Raw genomic sequence first — 20329 nt, forward strand, 5'->3', positions numbered from 1 at the left:
TACCTTGAAGACTCTTACAGGGACCTGTAAAAAGGAATAGAACACAATTTAAAACAAAAGAATCATATTCTTGTTCTATATACTACAGGGACAGGGTCACACAAACACAAAATTTCTACTTATCTGAATGTAAATATTCTGCTCTTCAAGCAAGCTGAGTTGGCAACACGATTATTGCTGTTAAGGTAATAATTAGAATTTAATGAGTGTAAAATGGATACAGCCACAGGAATAAGGAGTTAATGGCACATTTTAATTGAAATAATATTATTAAAACTTCAATTTTAAAATTAGGCTCAAATATTAAGAATACAATACAATGGACTTCTAGTCTGTTACATTACCAGTAGGTTCAGTGCAGTTTATAAACTAAATAAAAATCAGGGAAACATAAGATCCCTAGAATTTACAATAATAAATTAACTCCTACAAGACACAAAACAGCACTGGCTTTTACAAAGCTCTACCATTGGCCAGCAAGGTAAATGCTCCAATGTTCACAGGATTCCTATGAGAGTAGGAGCATTTACCTCACCAGCCCATGGTAGAAACCTCTACCATGGCTTTGTAAAAAGCCCCAAGATAACAGAAAAAACCTTTTGCATAAAAATGTCTTCAGCAAAGGAAAACTCTTTTCAAATATAGGCTGAGTTTTACTCAATGGCACTAGAGGTAATATGCCCTCCAACTTTCTAAAGCACTTCCCTTGTTAAAGCGATAACTATGACCCTTGGACATCTTACACCAGGTGACGGAACAAAAGCGCGCCAGACAAAGCCACGCTGACATTTCGGCCCAGACAATTGCACACAAGACTCCAGCGCGCCACTGTAAAAGTTGATTTTAAAGAGCTCCAATGGGGGGAACCCCCCAACATTTAACTTAATACCGTTTGCACTGCCATTGGGGGGGGGGGGCAACACCTCACATTATACAGAAAACTTAACTTTTTCCTATATAAAAAAAAAACCAAAAACGGGAAAAAGTTAAGTTTCCTCTATAATGGGGGGGAGGGGGGGGTTCCAACCCCCCCAGCAGCGCGAACAGTATTAAGTAAAGTGGGGTGGTTCTCCCCTCACACCCCCCAATAGAGCTCTTTAAAATTAACTTTACCGACGGCACGCTGGAGTCTTGTGCCAATTGTCTGGGCTCAAATGTCAGCGCGGCTTTGTCCCGCACGCAAATGATTGTGAACCCTTATACCACTCAGGAGTCCTTTTACTAAACTGCAGTAAGCACACATTAAAAAAGGCTTACCGCAGGACACGCTCCGATATCCTGTGGTAAATACGCCTTTTACACACTAAAAAAATGTTGTATATTCCTTGAAGTGGTGTGTTAGGGGATGGAGAGTAGGCATGACACCACTAATAGTGCATGGCAATGCCTCGCACACCGATTAGCAAGGGGGCCCTTACCACCTACAAATTAGGTGGCAATAAGTGTTCATACTGCAAATTCTTATAACCATGCGCAAAATGGCAGAATGGCAAAATTAACTTGTGGCCATTAATTTGGAAAATGTGCCATTTTCCATCCAAGGCACAAATGGCCTTGGTGCCCAAGAAAGACCCACGTAATAAAAGCGCTAAGCTCACTTTTGCTATAGCTTTAGTAAAAGGGTCCCATATTATCCATTCTCACCCTAATCTCACACTTTTTTTTCAAAGGAGCAGACGGGCGATTCTTGAACCCATATGGTACTACCACTTATGTCTATATAGTGTTGAAAAGGAACACACAGCACTGTATGTTTAACAAACAATAGAAGAGCTAATTTGGACAGACAGGACATATAGGGGTTAGGGAGTTTCTTTTTTAATAAAATAATTCTTTATTCATTTTTACATTTTACAACAAATATATAAGAAAATATCATTTGAACTTATACAATAACATTTGATTAGCTCTCATATACAACTTAAATTATAAAATTTAACCCTCCCTCCCATCCCTACTAATTCATATATCATAATATATTGTATAATAATATTTCTTATACTCTAAACATTTAATATCAGATCAGAAATCCCTCCCTCCCCATCCCTCACTTTACAATTGTACTAATAAGAGAAAAATGATATTTACTCATCACAATATTCTATTAATATTTATTGAAAATTCCTTTTTGCATAGCTAGTGTTCTTTCCATCTCATATATATGACACAAAGAGTTCCACCAGAAACTGACAAGTATTTATTGTTCTCACTCTGTGTTATGCTCCGTTCTGGTTTTGTCTTTTTGACTCTGTGTGCACACTTGTTTCATTACTCAGGGGAAGATTCTCAAAACTTAGGGGTCCTTTTACTAAGGCGTGCTAGCCGATTTAGCACCTGCTAAATGTTAACGCATCCATTATATTCTATGGTCGCTAAATTGGCTAGCACGCCTTAGTAAAAGAGGGCATTAATGTTGCCTTTAATGTGGTTGCTAAACCAGTTCCAGCTGTTTTAGCTTGCATATATTTTAACGGCAGATTATCAAAATAGCTTACCGTGGTCTTTTCTGAGCTTCATAGCAGTCTCCGATTCTGCCATGTAAATGGCTCATCGATATTTAAACGAGCACTCCAGTTGATTCTTCATCTTCGCCGAGTGATTCTCCAAGCACAGTGTCGGCTTTTGGCGAGCAAAAGTCAGTGACTGGTCCAGGAGTGCCGGTACTGTGCCAGCACTATGAAAAGCGCATCTCCGGCGTGTATTTTGACTGTGGCTAATGAAACAAAAATAAAAAAATTACAAGATTCACATAAATTATAGAAGTTGTATATGCAACAAAGAAAAAAATCCAACAAAAGCTGCAGTGAAAATGAGTAACCAAACAAAAATCAAAAGGAACTGCAGACGAACTGCAGAGTAGGTACTACTCCTAGTGGGCCACATTACATAATACATAACTCCTAACTCCATTTGCTGTAGGGCATTCATGCCATTCTATTTAATGTGTCGTTGCTTTTACATTTCTGTGAAGTAACTTTCTCCAAAGAACAAAACAGATAATTGAGTTACCCTGCTTACTCAACCCAATTATATAACCTTACTCAGCCTCTGTCACTCTTGCTTGCAGTTTTACTCAAAAATTTCTTTCTGCACTAAGTTCTCTGATCCTGCAATTATTTATTAAGTTCATAACTCAAAGCCACTAGAACCCTCCACAAAGATTTAGGAAATCTAGAATTTTGAATCAGTCTAATCATATGTATAATATCAGATATCACGTTTAAAAGTTTTGCTGGCATCTGCCCAGCTTCCAACTTCTGCTTATGAAAGATTTTTTTCCTGTGTTAAATCATTTGATGCTCAGAACTGTGTACCTGACCAATACCTTAGAAGCAGTGCAGAAAAATAGGTCCCCAATACTCAATTGTAAAAAGATGCAAATGATATATGCATACTATTTATTTATTTCTAAAATTTCTTGACCGCCTATAACTAAGCAGTTAACAGAATAAAACATTCACAATGTTTGACTGAAAGTAAAGGGGGGTGTGGTTTCACATTAAGGAGAGCTCTTGTACCAAGCAAATCCAGAAGCAAAGTACATATAAGTGCCATTCTTTTGTACCTTTAAAAATAAGATTTTCAAATTGGTTTAGGGGTTTTTTGGGCCTGAAAAGCTTACATTTAAGTGCAGAAAACAGACACTGATGTGTGCTTTCACTTTCGTGTTTGCTTTGTCTTGCACACATTCATGTCTCACTATCAGCACATAGGAGCTTGTATGGGGTTTCCAAATTAAATAGAAACCAGCAGATTTTAAAAAGACAATGCCAAGTTGGCACAAGGTTTTCAGCTGTTAAGAGCAGCTTTGTTTTGTGCTATGTTCTCTGAGCTTTGGGAGGGAATCAGAAATAACTTCATTAAACATCGGTTGACTACATTTAAATGCTAATCTTTTGGCACATACATTGTTCCCCACCCTAGAGCCCCCACAATCTAGATCTTATAAACAAGTTGCTCCCCACCCTAGAGCCCCCACAATCTAGATCTTATAAACAAGTTGCTCCCCACCCTAGAGCCCCCACAATCTAGATCCTATAAACAAATTGCTCCCTACCCTAGAGCCCTCACAATCTTCTAGAATCCTATCAGTCCATCAACTCATAAACAGTCACTTAAATATTTATTCTCATTTTTCTTCAGCGACTGTTTATGAGTTGATCAACTGATTGATTATATGAGTTTCACTGGAGTATCAACTTTTGATTCATTTATTGTGAAGTGGTAAGCTTACTTGGATTTCAATCTAGATTCAGAGCATCGGGCTCGTATTCTCTGACAGTCTTATCCGAAGAAAGATTTCACTCGAACTAACAAATTAACATTATGCTCCAACCAGGTTTTTATTTAAATGCCCCCCGCAACTTTTCAGCACCTAATCACAGCTGACATCAATGTCTTTAACACATTTAACTACATACCAACCATTTCCATCCTTTTAAATCATCTATCTCAATGCTGTTCTTACTGCTTTTTAAAATCCTCTTATAACTTCTTCACGGACTCACTCATACACAGACATATACGTCCTTTCTTCGTATCTGTCTCCTTCCCAACTACCTAACTCAGCAGTTTAGAACTTTTTCTTTTAACCCGCTGCTGCTTTTCGAATATAACATTCAAGAGACCGAAAGCACAAACCAGCGGCACACTATTCCCACCTACCCCGCAGCGAACATATACTTCGCCTTCTTTAAAGATGACTAAATTTAAAATACATTTTTCAACACCATTTCGGACCTTGTTTTCCTCCCGTCCTTCGCGAGGTCGCGCACGTTCATACTGCTAGGTAGCCGCCTCTGCTGCCCGTGCACTTAAACAGCGCGGGCACCATTCTTGCGCTCAAAACGCCTCTAACTTCGATGAGTTTATAATAAAACCAACTTCAGGGAACTCGTTAGTTATTTCCTCGACTCCTCCCATCCTTCGCGTCTGCGTCTCTCTTTCTGCTCCCCTAAATAATTCCAGATGCCTGGTCGTCTGCTACCTCTGCGCATGCCCAGATACTTTCGGAAAACTTCAGCGCATGCGCAGAAATATAACCACGAAGGCCCCAAATGCTGCCTCGACTTTTCCTATCGACTGCCTCCAGCAAAAAGGTGTTTCTGTGGTTAATTTGGCTCCCAGTTCAACGGGATTCCAAAGCCCCACCTGGTAAGTGGTTAAAATTTAACCCTGGTTGCATTAACTGGCAACTGTTTCTAAACAGCAGCTGATTAGACTGCCTACTTTTCACGCTAACCCTAAAACCATAGAGTTTCTTCGCTCTGCACGGCTCGGGCGGCGTAGGTTTTTACTCTATGGTTATTTGGGTGGCTGAGTGGATAGGGAAGGCGGAAGCCGCCGAGAGCGGAAGCTGGGATCAGCTGATGGAGGAGATTCAGGTGAAGCTGAGAAGGGGGGGAGGGGTGGGGGAAAGAGAGCCATCTTTATCCGGAGAGGGAGCTGGGCAGTGGGGGGAGGGGAAGGTAGGAGGTCTGCTGTTGGTTAGCTCCGGCAAGCGGAATGAGGGGAAGGGGAACGGTAACGGAAAAGAGACGGGAATGAGTTCAGCCGTTGGCTGGGAGAGGGATTTCGCCAGAAGGTGAGAGGAGATTCTTGCCTAGAGTGATTATTCCGAGGGGGGGGGGAGACTGGGCGCCCGAGGCAGCCTTTCTTTGTGAGAGAAGAGGGGGAGAGTGAGAGCTAGTCCTTTGACAGGAAAGAGCTTCCAGTGCTCTCTGCTCCGGTTCATTTGAGTTTTTCCTCCAATTTTTTTTATTTGGGGGGGAGGGGACAAAACGCTTCTTTCGCTTTAGGGGTGAGTAGAGGGAGAGACAAATGTCTGGAGCAGAAACCAAACAACAAGAAAAGAAAGCAGACACGGGGATTTTTTTGAATATTTTTTTTGTAACTTTTTTCCTTTTCAGTATTAGTATATTTATTTTTTATTTCATTCTCTGACAAAGGAGAAGCAGTTCCTGTATGATCCTGACCCCAAGGAGGAAGAGCGTGTTCGGATTGGATTTTAATGTCCCAGTTCTCTGATCTGAGAAGAGACATGGAGCAGAATGGGGCTGCAGGAGATTTTCGCCTGTCTAATTCAAATTAGTAAGGAACATACTCTTTCATATGCAAAGTAAGACCTTTTTTGAAGGCAGAGAGAAAAGCCCCTTTTTCAGTAAGATTTAAACCATCCTTTTTATCCGTTGTCACAGATGAGCCTGAAGACATCACGAAGCTACCCCAGGATAGACATTTCCAGGAGGAAGGAATGAACATAGAATTTTCTAATAATGTGTCTTTCCATAAAGATCTCTCTCCCATTTTTTAATTAGTGTGTTTTTAAAAAGTAAACTTTTATTTTGAAAAAGGAAGTCGGGCACCTACAGAATCTTCTTTCACAGCCTTTGTTATTGGATTGAGAAAACCAAGATCAGATTTTTGACTGTTGAACTAGGAAAAAAACCCTTCCAAAAGTTTTGCAAAACAATAGAGAAAGAACCAATAAGTGTTTGGGAATAAAACTTTTTTTTTTTTTGGTCAAGGATGAATTTTTACAGGAAGGTCTAGTCATTCCATTGAAGATTTTCTTGACTTGTGATTTCCTAGGCCCCATCTTTCCTGCCTGGGTTCTGATCTAGGTAAAGTAGTTCAGCATCAAAACCTCTGGGGGAAAAATAAATATTGACTATTTTCACAAAGAAATTTAAGCCCATCTTATATCCTCCTTGGCTTGTCTAAAATTTGTTTTGTTTTAAAGTGGATTCCAACGCCATAACTAAAAGGTAAAGTTTTGCTTTTATTCTGGAACAAGTGCAAATTTAAGTTTGTTTTGCCCGGGTCAATGAATTCCAATATCTCGAACATCATTTTTGGTATTATTTTCAGTGTTATATCCCAGCAGATTTACAAACATGGCTATCAAAGACTTACAATATTTGCAGTTTTTTGTTCATTTTTCCTTTAATTTAACTGCTATCCCCTTTTAGAACTCTGTCTAACTTCACTGACTTTCTTCACAGAAACTTTTCAAATCATTGTACAGCAGAAAAATTTTGTAAATTAAGACTTCCTTATGAGCACTGAAGACTTTTTTTCAGTGGCTTACATTATTTGAGGAAAAAGCACAATCTCAGGAGTCCTGAAGAAAGGGGTTATTTTTTTCCAAACAAGCAAGTTAATTCAGTGCATAATAAAATCTAGTTAATTAAAAACAAACAAACCTTCAAAAGGAAAAAAATGCACTGTCTTTGATGGTAGCAACTTTATGTAGAATGGCAAAAGTATGAGTTAGTTACTTTTTGTGGATACATTCGTTTGTAAAGTTTTTAAGGTGTTTAAGTTGTCGCTTGTTTTGCTTTCCCATTTTTTAATTTTTTTTCTCTCTTTCATGTAAGTGTTTTTGTTTTCTTTTTCCATGTTTAATGGTGTGGGGACCCATTGGCACTAGTTTTCTCTGCACTCCTCTTCTCTTCCCCCAATTTAGTGTCGACCTGCTTGGGGTTTCTGTTGTGTTTGTCTGAGTCCATCCCTTTTTCCCTCCTTTGTCTGTTATATGTGATGGAACTCATGTTTGCTGAGTGGGAGGACGGTGAGAGGTTTTCATTTGAAGACTCGGACCGCTTTGAGGAAGACTCCCTATGCTCCTTTATCTCTGAGGCAGAAAGCCTGTGCCAGAATTGGAGAGGATGGAGGAAGCAATCCGCTGGACCCAATTCACCCACTGTCAAAATGAAAGGTGAGAATGGTTATGCTCATACTGGGTTAAATTAAATAATAGTAAATTTTTAAGTGTTTTATTTATAGGAGCAGAGAGCTTATTGAGAGCTTACTGTATATACTCAACTATAGATTGATCCCATACTACTACTTATCATTTCTGCAGCACTGTATATTAAAACATTTAAGAGACAGTCTCTGCTCAGTAGAGCTTACAATCTAATCAAACAGACCAACGGAACAAGTAGGGAGGTTAAGGAATTTCTTGGGCATGGGTGCATAGTTTGAGGGCAATTTTAGACCTAAATATGGGCTAAAAATCCTTCGACCAACACATAGGTCAACCCTGACCTAGGCTAGCACCTCTCTATATTCTTTCCATCTCCGGTGGAAAGCTGTTTCCCCTCTTCTTGCCAACACCAACCTGGGAATAACCAGTGCTGGTACTTGCAAAAAGTAGCTTGAGCCATAGTGACAGCCCTCAGAGGCTCTTTGTAGCCTGCTCTGGAGCACTCTCTATGATGAGAGGAATCATAGAGAATGTTCCAGGGCAGACCACAACAGCCTTAGAGAATTGCTGCTGCAGCTCAAGCTATTTGCAGGTACTAGTGGTGAGGATTCACAGGCTAATGTGCGTAGGAAGATGGGGATCAGCTTTACATGGTGGAAGGAAAGTAGAGAGAGGTGCTGGCACAGGAATTGTCTCTTAGATCAGTCTTTTCCCCAGGGCTCACTCCCCTCAAAAAAATTTCTTGACTGATAGTTGAGTATATAAGGTATATATTGCTTATATCCCTTCTGTAGCCCACTCAGTAAGAGTGCTCTAGCCTTAGAGCCAGCTCCTACTTTCTTGCTAACACCTTTCAGTTTAACATACTATTGCACACTTAATATTCTGTAGCCCAACCATATTTTCTTCACTTTGTTTACTACATCTTCTTTACAAAGTTAGTCCTAGAATTGTTTAAAAAAAATTGCTGCGTTATCAAGTTTTAGATATTTTAACACCTTGCCCCAGGATTCAGGATAGCATATGGGTATCCAGAATATTTGCATTTTAAATGGCATTCAATGGTTATGGGCATGCAAAATATAGCTTGACTTCTAAATTAAGTATGTCAGGTTCTTTGATATCTGCCTAGACTGTGTGTAACCTTCATGCTCCCTGTGGACATGGACTGGTAAATAAGTCTTAATACATGAAGCATTTTATTTCTCCCCTCCTCCAATGAGCTACTATTTGGGAGATAGTTAAAAAAAGATTTTGTAACCTTAAAGGAGAAAATTGAGGCCTACAGCAGGAAGAGCCATCACAGACATGTTGTTCCTCCAGTAGATCGGTTTAACAGAAAAGATGTTACCCAAATGCATGCCCTTAGTACTCCTCCTTGATCCCTGAGACCTGAGCCCTGCAGGAGGGGGATGTTTTGTAACACTAAGGGCCCCTTTTACAAATCTACTGTAGCAAATCCTGGCATGGCAAATGTGGCATCCCTTAGGTATTGAATGTACTGTGTTGCATTTGCAATGCAGTAATTGGTACAACGGCTTTGTAAAAGGGCCCCTAAATCTTTACTCTGGTTTTTCCCAAATCCTTTCAACAGCATAGCTTCTTAGTAATTTATTGTTACACACAAGTCCTTTCTCTCCCTACCATAGCATTTATAAAATAACAAATCCCCCACAAAATCAAAATACTTAACAAGTTTTCAAATTATATAATTTTTTTTTCCTTCTATTTTTATTTGCAAACAAGAAAAATAGCAGCCACATATCGAATGACAGTGTTTTCTCTAGGCTTCTTAAACTTTTGATGGGTCAAAAAACACTCCAAAATTTTCTTCAAACTGACTTTATTGCCACAATAATGATCTCCACTTTCTTTATATAATGGTGTTTTGCTGCTCCTTGATGTGCTCTTGCTTTTCTATACAAATTGTTTCAGTTCTTTCATCCTCATGCTGCAGTTATCTTTTACACTGGTATGAGGATGAAGCACTGACGAATTCATGGAGCAAAATGAATGCTCTTTGGGCTGCAGGTAAGTTTCACTGACAATTTAATATTTTGGCATTTACCCCCTCCTTTACAAAGCCGCGCTAGTGTTTTTTAGTTCCAACCGCAAATTCTATGAGCGTCGGAGCTGTTACCACAGTGGCCGGCACTAAAAATGCTAGCTCAGCTTTGTAAAGGAGGGGGGGGGTGTTAGATATTTGCCACATTTGCTCATTCTCATAGACTATTGTTTCACATTGCCAATTTTTTTAAAGCAAAGCAGACACAATGTTATGAATATTAAAATAAAAATTTATTCTAGAGAATTAATTCAAAATGTGGGTTGTTTTTTTTTTTTTTTTTCAACCAATGAAAAAAGTTTGTGAAATCTATAGAAAACATTCAGGGGTCCTTTTACTAAGGTGTGCTGATTTAGCACGTACTAACGATTAGAGTACGCTAATATGTCCATAGAATATAATGGGCGCTAAATCGATTAGCACGCACTAAATTAGCTAGCATGCCTTAGTAAAAGAGGGGGGCAGTGTAGCTCATGTCTACTGAGGTTTCTTTTTTTTCCATTTGCAAATAAAAGAAGAAAAATTTATATAATTCTGAAAACTTGTGAAGTGTTTTGACTTTTTTTTGTTGTTGTTGAAACAGTGAGTATAAAGTCCAACCTTTTGCCTATTTATGTATGTAAGTTATATATATATATATATATATATGTATGTATGTGTGTGTGTGTGTGTACACATTGTAAACCAAAAAAACCACACCAAATTGTTTTTTGTCGTATCTTCCACAGCTTGGCTAATTCTTATGACATTTAGGCCCTGATTCTGCAAAGTGCTCCCGATTGTAGGCGTCCTTCAGCTATCTAATCAGCCAATCGGAGGCACTTTTTTCTAAAAAAAAAAAAAAAAAAAAGCTCCCCAGGGAAGGCCGCCTATATTGAAGGTGCCTCCAGGGAGCCTAGAGAGGTCTGCCTAAGCTTAAGGCGGTAGCCTTAAGCGAACCTAGATGGCCCTACGTGTCTCCCTAGCAGAACGGGAGACGCTTACAATGTAGGGTAGCAAAATGCTGGCCTATATGGTAAGTAGACGCGACCGCTGTACCTAATCGCGGCAAGGATCAGGGAGGCAGGTTCTATCGGCAGAAAGGACTGAGCACCTTCCTGCCGGCGATCGTCATTGGGGGGGGGGGGGCCCGGGTTCTGTCAGCAGGAAGGGTTGAGCACCTTCCTGCCAGCGATCTTAGGGGGGACGTTGGGGTCCTGCAGGAGGAGTTGGGCACCCTCCTGCCGGCGATCTTCAGGTGGCCGTTGGGGGGGGGGGGTCTGGGGAGGGAGGTTGGGCATGTTAAACCCGATTCTGTAACCGACATCTGCAACATGGACGTCAGTTACAGAATCGGGTTAACTTTTGGGCGAGTGTAGGCCCAATTCTGTATAGGACGCCCGGACCGGCATCCTATACAGAATCCGGGCCTTAGTGCATCATGTCTTGAATGAAGTTGATGTAAATATTTCCCACTGCACCACACTACCTTGTGAAAATGAACTGTTGCTATGGGATACGTACAGAAGCAGACAATAGTTAGTAAATAGTCTCTGCATCATAATGGTTTTCACTACAGAAGACTGGATTCTGATAAAGAACTTGATATTGCTAAAAGGTTACAGCAGTGGATGATTGTTGAGTTTCCACAGAAGGGTTGGAATAAAAATGGCCTTGATGTGCTGCAATGCAAGATCTGGACTATGGGCACTGTAGATCTTAAGCCAGGCAATGGATGACTGCACTTGATTCGCACACAGGAGCACGTTGACTTTGTACGCAATCTTTTACTTAGCTAGGAGGATGCATCACAAAACACACCGAACAACTTGCCAAATAGCAAGAGAAGGAGGAATAAATCAGACAACTATGGTTAGGATAATTCATGATGATCTGAAGTTAGTGTCTTAAAAAGTATTGTGCCCAAGCTTTAACTTTACATAATAAAGACACACATCTGAAACAGTGCAAGCTGCTTTTGACTAAGTATCTAGACTAGAGCATAGCATCAGCTTCATCTGGTTTATAGATGAAAAGATATTTATCCCAGGACAAGCAGGCAGCATATTCTTGACTGATGGGTGACGGCACCGACGGAGCCCCGGTACGGACAATTTTAGAGTGATTGCACTCTAAGAACTTGGAAAGTTCTAGCAGGCCGCACGCGCGAGTGCCTTCCCGCCCGACAGAGGCGCGCGGTCCCCAGTTTCTTAGTTTCCGCGGAGCTAAGAAGACGCGTCTCTTTCAACGGCTGTTGAAAGATTTTTTTTGTAATCGCCTTCCCGCTCGCGTAAACCCTTTTGGAAATAAAGTTTCCTTTATTTCTTTTCTTTTCTTTAGTTTATTAAAAAAAAAAAAAAAAAATTTACTTTTTTCTTCATTTCTTTCGATTCGGCCCGGCGGGGCCTGTTGCCATCATTGAGGCCTCAGCCTTCGATTTGGCAGAAGCCGTTTTCACTTTCATGCCCCCTCAACCCGGGTTTAAAAAGTGCCAGCGGTGCGCTCGACCAATTTCACTGACAGACCCGCACAACTGGTGTCTGCAGTGTCTTGGTCCTGACCATCGAGCGTCCACCTGCACCTGCTGTGCGACTTTAAAGAAGAGAACTCTAAAAAACCGCCAGATCCAACAGCGGTTGTTATTTGGCGCCGAGATGTCTGATTCTGCAGCACCGGCACCGACATCGGCTCCATCTCAGTCGGCACCTACTTCGTCGACACCGCGCGATACCGCGCCGGCGTCGCACCCCGCAGGTAAGCCGGCTAAGAAGCCTTCCCCGTTGGAGCGTCCTCCGGTCTCAGTAGCAGCAAGTCCAATCCTGCCGACCTCGAGGCGCCCACGGAAGCGCTCCGCTCCTATTGAGGTGAGCCCCTCGACATCGGGTTCCTCATCCTCGGAGCGTAGAGCGGCACCACAGGTACCGCAGAAGAAAAAGGCGGTACCGGTGCCTTCGCTGGACGAGCGGATTGCTGCTGTCCTGCAAGTGCAACTTAAGGAGCAGTTGCAACAACTCCTTCCCGCACTTTTGACACCGAGCCTTCCAGTCCCGGTCCGGTCTGAGCCACCGGTACCGACAGTGGAGCGCCCTCTTTTATCGGCATCCACTTTGTCGGTACCGGTTCACACTGCTTCCTCGACTTCGATGCCAATCTTAGCACCGGAACCGAGAGCTCAACACCAGGCGGTGCAGACTTCAGTACCGACACAGCATGTCACATCTCCTGGTACCGTGTCTATGAGGTCGGGTAAGTCGGCGCGTAAAACCCGACACCTAGAACCCTCCACTCTGGAGTCTCGAGACCGTGGCTCTCAGATTCGGAACCCTGATTTGTGGGGTGACTCTGAAGAGCCCTTTCTGTCTGAGGGTGAGTGTTCCTCTGATGAAGAGGATCAACTTGTTGCTGATCCCTCTTCTAAACAGGATTCCACATCTTTTACCTCTTTCTTAAAACAGATGTGTGACTCTCTTTCTATTCCCTTGGAAGCTGAGTCGAAGAAATCCAAGGCATTCCTTGATGCTCTGGACTTTGACCAGCCTCCAAGGGAATTTCTCAAACTTCCTCTCCATGACATCTTACGAGAGACTTTTTATAAAAATTTAGAGACTCCCCTGACTGTACCAGGAGCTCCTCGTAAATTGGACTCCTTATACAAGGTTATCCCTATTCCTGGTTTTGACAAACCTCAGCTCCCGCATGAGTCTCTTTTGGTAGAATCCACACTTAAGAAATCAGCGGGAGCTAGTGTGTATGCCTCAGTCCCTCCTGGCAGAGAAGGAAAAGCCATGGACAAATTTGGCAAACGTTTATATCAGAATGCCATGTTAGCCAATAGGTCAGGGAACTACGCTTTTCATTTTTCATTTTATTTAAAGCACCTCATTCAAAACATGGCTGGTTTTGAAAAGTACCTCCCTGACTGCAAGAAATCTGCTTTTCATGCCTGTTCTTCCTCTCTTCTCCAGTTACGCAAGTTCCTAGTTCGGTCAATTTATGACACTTTTGAATTGACTTCTAGGGCCACGGCTATGTCTGTTGCCATGCGTCGGTTGGCATGGCTCAGAGTCTCAGAGCTCGATGTAAATCATCAAGACCGTCTAGCAAATGCTCCCTGCTTGGGGGATGAGCTCTTCGGAGAGTCCGTGGATTCCACTACACAAAAGCTGTCTGCCCATGAGACTCGGTGGGATACTCTCCTGAAGACTAAGAAAAAGACCCCTCCTGCTCGGCCTTTTCGCCAACAATCTGCCTACCAGCGCCGCTATGCTGCCCGTCCCTTGCCACCGGCTACTCAACAGCCTAGACGTCAGCGCCAGCAACAGCGACAACCACCTAGGCCAGCCCAGCAGCAACAGGTGAAGCCTCCTCCACCACAAAAGTCTACCCAACCCTTTTGACGTGATTCTCCAGGGCATAGCCAGTATTCCATCATCTGTCCATCTCCCTCGACCCATAGGAGGACGTCTTTCTTGTTACATCAGCCGTTGGGAGAACATCACATCGGATCAGTGGGTCCTCAACATCATCCGCCACGGCTACTCTCTCAACTTTCAGACACGTCCTGCACAAAGTCTGCCAAGAGAGTCTGCTTTGAACACCTCTCAGTCTTCTCTCCTTCTTCAGGAGGTTCAATCCCTCCTCCTGAACGCCATAGAGGAAGTTCCTCTAGATCAGAAGGGGCAGGGATTCTACTCCCGTTATTTTCTGGTCCCCAAAAAAACAGGAGATCTCAGACCCATTCTAGATCTTCGCGATCTCAAAGAAAAATTGGTCAAAGAAAAATTGGTCAAAGAAAAATTCAGAATGCTTTCTCTGGCCACTCTTTACCCTCTTCTCTGTCAGGGCGACTGGCTATGCTCCCTCGATCTCAAAGAGGCATACACTCACATTCCGGTCAATCTGGCCTCCAGACAGTACCTCCGCTTCATGATCAATCATTGTCATTACCAATACAAGGTGCTGCCCTTCGGTCTTGCCTCCTCTCCAAGAGTATTCACCAAATGTCTGATTGTGGTGGCTGCCTTTCTACGCTCTCACCATCTTCAAGTCTTTCCTTATCTGGACGATTGGTTAATCAAGGCCAATTCATCTCAAACAGTGCTCCTGGCCACCAACCAAACCATCCTGTTTCTACAACTTCTGGGGTTCGAGATCAATCTACCCAAATCTCATCTCATCCCCACTCAGAAACTTCAATTCATTGGAGCGGTGCTGGACACAGTCCTCATGAGAGCATTCCTGCCGTCCAACCGTCTTCAAACTCTTCAATCTCTATGTCAGCAGGTGCTTCCACAAAGTTCCATCTCTGCCAAGCAAATGATGATACTCTTGGGTCACATGGCCTCCACAGTTCATGTCACACCCCTCGCACGTCTTCACCTGCGCACTCCTCAATGGACCCTAGCTACCCAGTGGTCCCAAGCGACGGATCCTTGCTCACGACACATATCTGTGACATCATCTCTTCGTCAGTCTCTACAATGGTGGTTGATATCCTCAAATCTCTCTAGAGGTCTTCTGTTTCATCTACCTCCGCATCAACTTGTTATCACCACCGACGCCTCCCCTTATGCCTGGGGAGCTCATTTGAACGAATTCCAAACTCAAGGACTTTGGACAGCCCAGGAAATGAAACATCACATCAATTTCCTGGAACTCAGAGCGATGTTTTATGCCCTCAAGGCCTTCCAACATCTTCTCTTTCCTCAGGTCCGCCTGCTGTGCACAGACAATCAAGTTGCGATGTACTACATCAACAAGCAGGGTGGGAGAGGCTCTCGCCTCTTGTGCCAGGAAGCCCAGAAGATTTGGGCTTGGGCCACAGATCACCAACTATTCCTGAAAGCTATCTACATCCAGGGAGAACAGAATTCCTTAGCAGACAAGCTCAGCAGAATTCTCCAGCCTCACGAGTGGACACTCGATCCTTTGACTCTTCAGTCCATCTTCGCTCAGTGGGGCACTCCTCAGATAGACTTCTTTGCAGCTCCTCACAATCACCAGCTGCCCCTCTTCTGCTTCAGACTCTCCTCTCCTCACCGTCTGACAGCGGATGCATTTCTCCTCGATTGGTCCAATCTGTTCCTGTACGCTTTCCCTCCTCTGCCTCTCATGTTAAGAACCTTGTTCAAGCTCAAGAGGGAACGAGCCACCATGATTCTGATTGCTCCACGGTGGCCCAGGCAACATTGGTTCTCCCTTCTACTTCAACTCAGTTCCAGGGAGCCTTTTCTTCTTCCACTGTTTCCGTCTCTGCTTACGCAACATCAGGAGACCCTTCTGCATCCCAACCTCCAGTCTCTGCACCTGACAGCTTGGTATCTCTCGGGCTGACTTCGAATGATACTCTTTTGTCTCAGCCCGTTCGCTCCATTCTGGAAGCATCCAGGAAACCGGCCACTCTGCAATGTTACCATAAGAAGTGGACTCGATTTTCTTCCTGGTATCTTCTTCATCATTTTGATCCCACTTCCCTCGCAGTGGAGACATTGTTGGATTATCTTCTTTCTTTGTCTGACTCTGGCCTCAAGTCTACTTCCATCAGAGTCCACCTCAGTGCTATTGCGGCTTTTCATGAGCCAGTTCATGGAAAACTCCTCTCAGCTCATCCCTTGGTGTCCAGATTCATGCGGGGTCTTTTCAATGTGAAACCACCTCTTAAAAGCCCTCCTGTTCTCTGGGATCTCAATGTAGTTCTTTCCGCCTTAATGAAGCCTCCATTTGAACCTTTGGCTACCGCTTCTTTCAAGTTTCTCACTTGGAAGGTACTTTTCCTTATTGCTCTTACCTCTGCCAGGAGGGTCAGTGAGCTACATGCACTAGTTGCAGATCCACCTTTTACTGTCTTTCATCATGACAAGGTGGTTCTGCGTACACATCCAAAGTTTCTCCCTAAGGTTGTCTCTGAATTCCATCTCAACCAATCTATTGTTCTGCCTGTCTTCTTTCCGAAACCTCACTTGCATTCTGGAGAACAGGCTCTGCATACTTTGGACTGTAAGCGGGCTCTAGCTTACTATTTAGAGCGTACTAAGCCCCACAGATCATCTCCCCAACTCTTTCTGTCCTTTGATCCAAATAAATTAGGACGTCCTGTTACTAAACGTACGTTGTCAAATTGGCTTGCAGCGTGCATTTCATTTTGTTATGCTCAGTCCGGACTGACACTGGAAGGTTCTGTCACGGCCCATAGAGTTAGAGCTATGGCAACATCTGTGGCTTTCCTCTGTTCCACGCCTATTGAGGAAATCTGCAAGGCTGCTACATGGTCCTCAGTTCACACTTTTACATCTCACTATTGTCTGGATGCATTCTCCAGACGGGATGGACACTTCGGCCAATCTGTTTTGCAAAATTTGTTTTCCTAATGGCCAACCTTCCCTCCATCCCTCTTTTTGTTAGCTTGGAGGTCACCCATCAGTCAAGAATATGCTGCCTGCTTGTCCTGGGATAAAGCACAGTTACTTACCGTAACAGGTGTTATCCAGGGACAGCAGGCAGATATTCTTGCGTCCCCGGGTTGGCTTCTTAGCTGGCTTATCCTAACTGGGGACCGCATGCCTCTGTCGGGCAGGAAGGCACTCGTGCGTGCGCGGTGCGGCCTGCTAGAACTTTCCAAGTTCTTAGAGTGCAATCACTCTAAAATTGTCCGTACCGGGGCTCCGTCGGTGCCGTCACCCATCAGTCAAGAATATCTGCCTGCTGTCCCTGGATAACACCTGTTAAGGTAAGTAACTGTGCTTTACTGAAGCTCCACCAATTAACACACAGAATGATTGCATGTATCTTCCTTTAACAACACTGAAGTGTGAGGTTAATGCCAAATTCCTTTTATGGACCAGCCTGATCTTTAGCCAATTAGTCATGGTCTGGTCGCAATCTCAAAACTTGGACTCACAGATCTGGGGTTAAGATCAACAGCACATATTTCCGGGATGTCCTCAACGCAGAAGCTGTTGCCAACGATCAGTCGCATGTCGGGAGACTACTTTATCTTCCAACAGGACAATGCCCACACATCGGGCAAAGGACACCGTAGAACTGCCACATCAGGAGACCCCAGACTTTATTGTTCTAGACATCTGGCTTGCAAATTCACCAGACCTAAATCCAGTTGACTACCGGATCTAGGGGCTGATACAGGAATGTGTCTACCAGTCAGCAATATCTGATATTGAAGACCTTAAACTTCGCCTTGTCTCTGGGCTGAGCTGAAGCAGCGCATCATTGACAAGTCCATAGATCAGTGGTGTCCAAGGCTGAGGGCCTGCCTTTGTGCAAAGGGAGCGCACTTCGAACATCTGCTTAATTGAAACATTACTTTTTGACTTTACATTTTTCTGCAAGATACACCAGAAAACTTTTTGATGTGTTTTTATTCAGTTCACATTTCATTTTCACAAGGTAGTATTGTGCTGTGGGAAATATTTACCACATTTTATATCAACTTAAAACATTTTGGTGTGTGTTTTTCCAGTTCACTGTGTTTGTGTATATATCTGTATCCCTTTAATTGGCAGAACAATAGTGCTAAGTACCAGGCATTTGGAGATGCAGATCTCCCATAAGAGCCATAGGAAACGCATGTTGCTTTTGAACAACAATGCCAAATAAAGGGATTTATGTGTGTTTGTGTGTATTATTTATTTCATGTAATAACCCTTTAATATGTTATTTTTGTTTTGATTCTTTGTATTGCTTAATCAGTTCTCATCTGTATATTGTTCAAGCATAGTATTGATCAAATATAAAAATGAGTATTTTATATTGCATGTACATAAAAATGATAAAACATAGGAGACATCTGCAAAAGGTACAAAGAAGAATATATCTTGGGCAGATGATCTGTACACACTCTTAAACCTGTGAACTTGAAATACCTCCTATGTTTATGTACCATCCATATTTACAGACATTTCTCTGGATACCTTTCACCAGCCATGAGCAGCAGGCAGAATCTGATATCTATGCACCAAGACACCACTGTCATTGTTATATGTTATTTGGAGAGTGGGCGGGTAATAAGTCGAATATAAGGTTAAAGGCAGAAATCAAAAAATCAGGAATTGAAAATACAAAAGACAGAAATTAACAATAAAATAAGTTATAAACCAAATTTTCTAAAAGTAAAATAGTTAGCTGAGGCACATATTTCCACAAGAAAACTATTCCATAATTGTATAGCCTTATAAGAATGAGAAAAGATAGCCTTAAACCTAATTGAAGGAACTTCCAAAATTAGAGAGGTAGTTAATCTTGATTCGGAAACAGAACTCAACAATGTTACCAAAGGAACTAAACTTTCTGGATAAAAACCATGTTGCGTTTTTAAAATTAAGCATCCTCCTTTAAAGTTTATATGAGACCTTACTGGATGCCAATGAAGATTAGCCAGCAAAGGGATAACATGTCCAATGCAAGATTTTCCATAAATCAGTTTCACAGCTGTGTTTTGGAGTAACTGAATTTGATCAAATCATTTAGAGGCTATTCCTAAATACAGGTTTCCATAATCCCAACATAGATAAAATAGAAATTTGAACTATGATCCTAAAGTAATCAGAGAAGAAATAGGAGCACAGTCAGTGTAATTTTAGTTTAAAACCTGAGGCTTTATTGACAATGAAGAATCTAGGATTGTGCCTAATACCTTGGATGTTTTCTCAGTATATAAATGTGTACCATTCAAGCTCAAGAGATGTTTTGTAATATTATAATACATTAAATTAAATTATAAAATCTTAATTTTATCAGTATTTAGCTTTAAACCGAAGTAGCCCACTCTTTGATTTTTTTGAATACAGCTACTTATGATATGCCTAGTAATCTAAAAGTTGACATACTTGAACAAACAAAAAATATCATAGGCTTAGGAGAAAAGCTTCTTGCCAGAATTTAATATAATTTGACCTAAAACTCATATAGATCTCTTTCTACTAAGAAGCGTTAGAGCAGGGTTGCCTAAGACCGGTCCTCGAGATCTACTAGCAGGCCAGGTTTTCAGGATATCCCCAATGAATATGCATGAGAGAGATTTGCCTGCACTGCCTTCTTGGTATGCAAATCTCTCTCATGCATGTTCATTGTGGATATCCTGAAAACCTGGCCTGCCAGTAGATCTCAAGGACCGGACTTGGGCAGCCCTGCGTTAGAGCATTTACCGTGAGCCAGCGAGGTAAATTTTCTGATGCTCATTGAATTCCTATGAGTGTCAGAGCATTTACCTTGCCAGCCTAAAGTAAAATGCTCCAACGCCACTAGTAAAAGCCAGCAATAAATATTGTAAGGAAGACAGGAAAAAGGAGACCCCTGTGGAAACACCACAGGGAGGAACCTGCTGCTGTGAATATGTACCTTTTTTTTAAGAACCAAGTACTTTCTGTTTTTCAAAAAGAAGTTGAATCAGTTCAGCCCAGGGCTGACTATTCCATATTCAAACAATATAGGATTTCACCTCACCCTTGGTTCTACAGTAGTTATGTTGGCTACTTTTAATGATGTAGAGCTAGTTAGCGGTAGAAAGACGAATCTCATCTGACCTGTGAGGTGAACAGAGCTGGATGTATATAATGGGA

At 42.4% G+C, this 20329-nt stretch overlaps 1 protein-coding gene across 7 annotated transcripts in view; it reads left to right on the top strand.

The window, feature by feature from the left end:
- The first annotated feature begins 5000 nt into the window (after positions 1–5000).
- Positions 5001–20329, top strand: part of ZSWIM8 (zinc finger SWIM-type containing 8) — a 228379-nt gene continuing 213050 nt past the window's right edge. For 2 of the 7 annotated variants that reach the window (XM_033940122.1, XM_033940128.1), the window contains exons 1-2: positions 5443–5584; positions 5949–7720. In XM_033940122.1, the coding sequence (XP_033796013.1) occupies positions 7543–7720 (178 nt within the window). In that variant the 5' untranslated portion in view covers positions 5443–5584; positions 5949–7542. Of the gene's footprint in view, positions 5155–5310; positions 5385–5442; positions 5585–5688; positions 7721–20329 lie in introns of those variants that run through there. The other 5 variants (XM_033940126.1, XM_033940127.1, XM_033940124.1 and 2 more) reach the window with 5 other exon arrangements.

This window comes from Geotrypetes seraphini, chromosome 4, assembly GCF_902459505.1.
Source record: "Geotrypetes seraphini chromosome 4, aGeoSer1.1, whole genome shotgun sequence".
Taxonomy (NCBI): domain Eukaryota; kingdom Metazoa; phylum Chordata; class Amphibia; order Gymnophiona; family Dermophiidae; genus Geotrypetes; species Geotrypetes seraphini.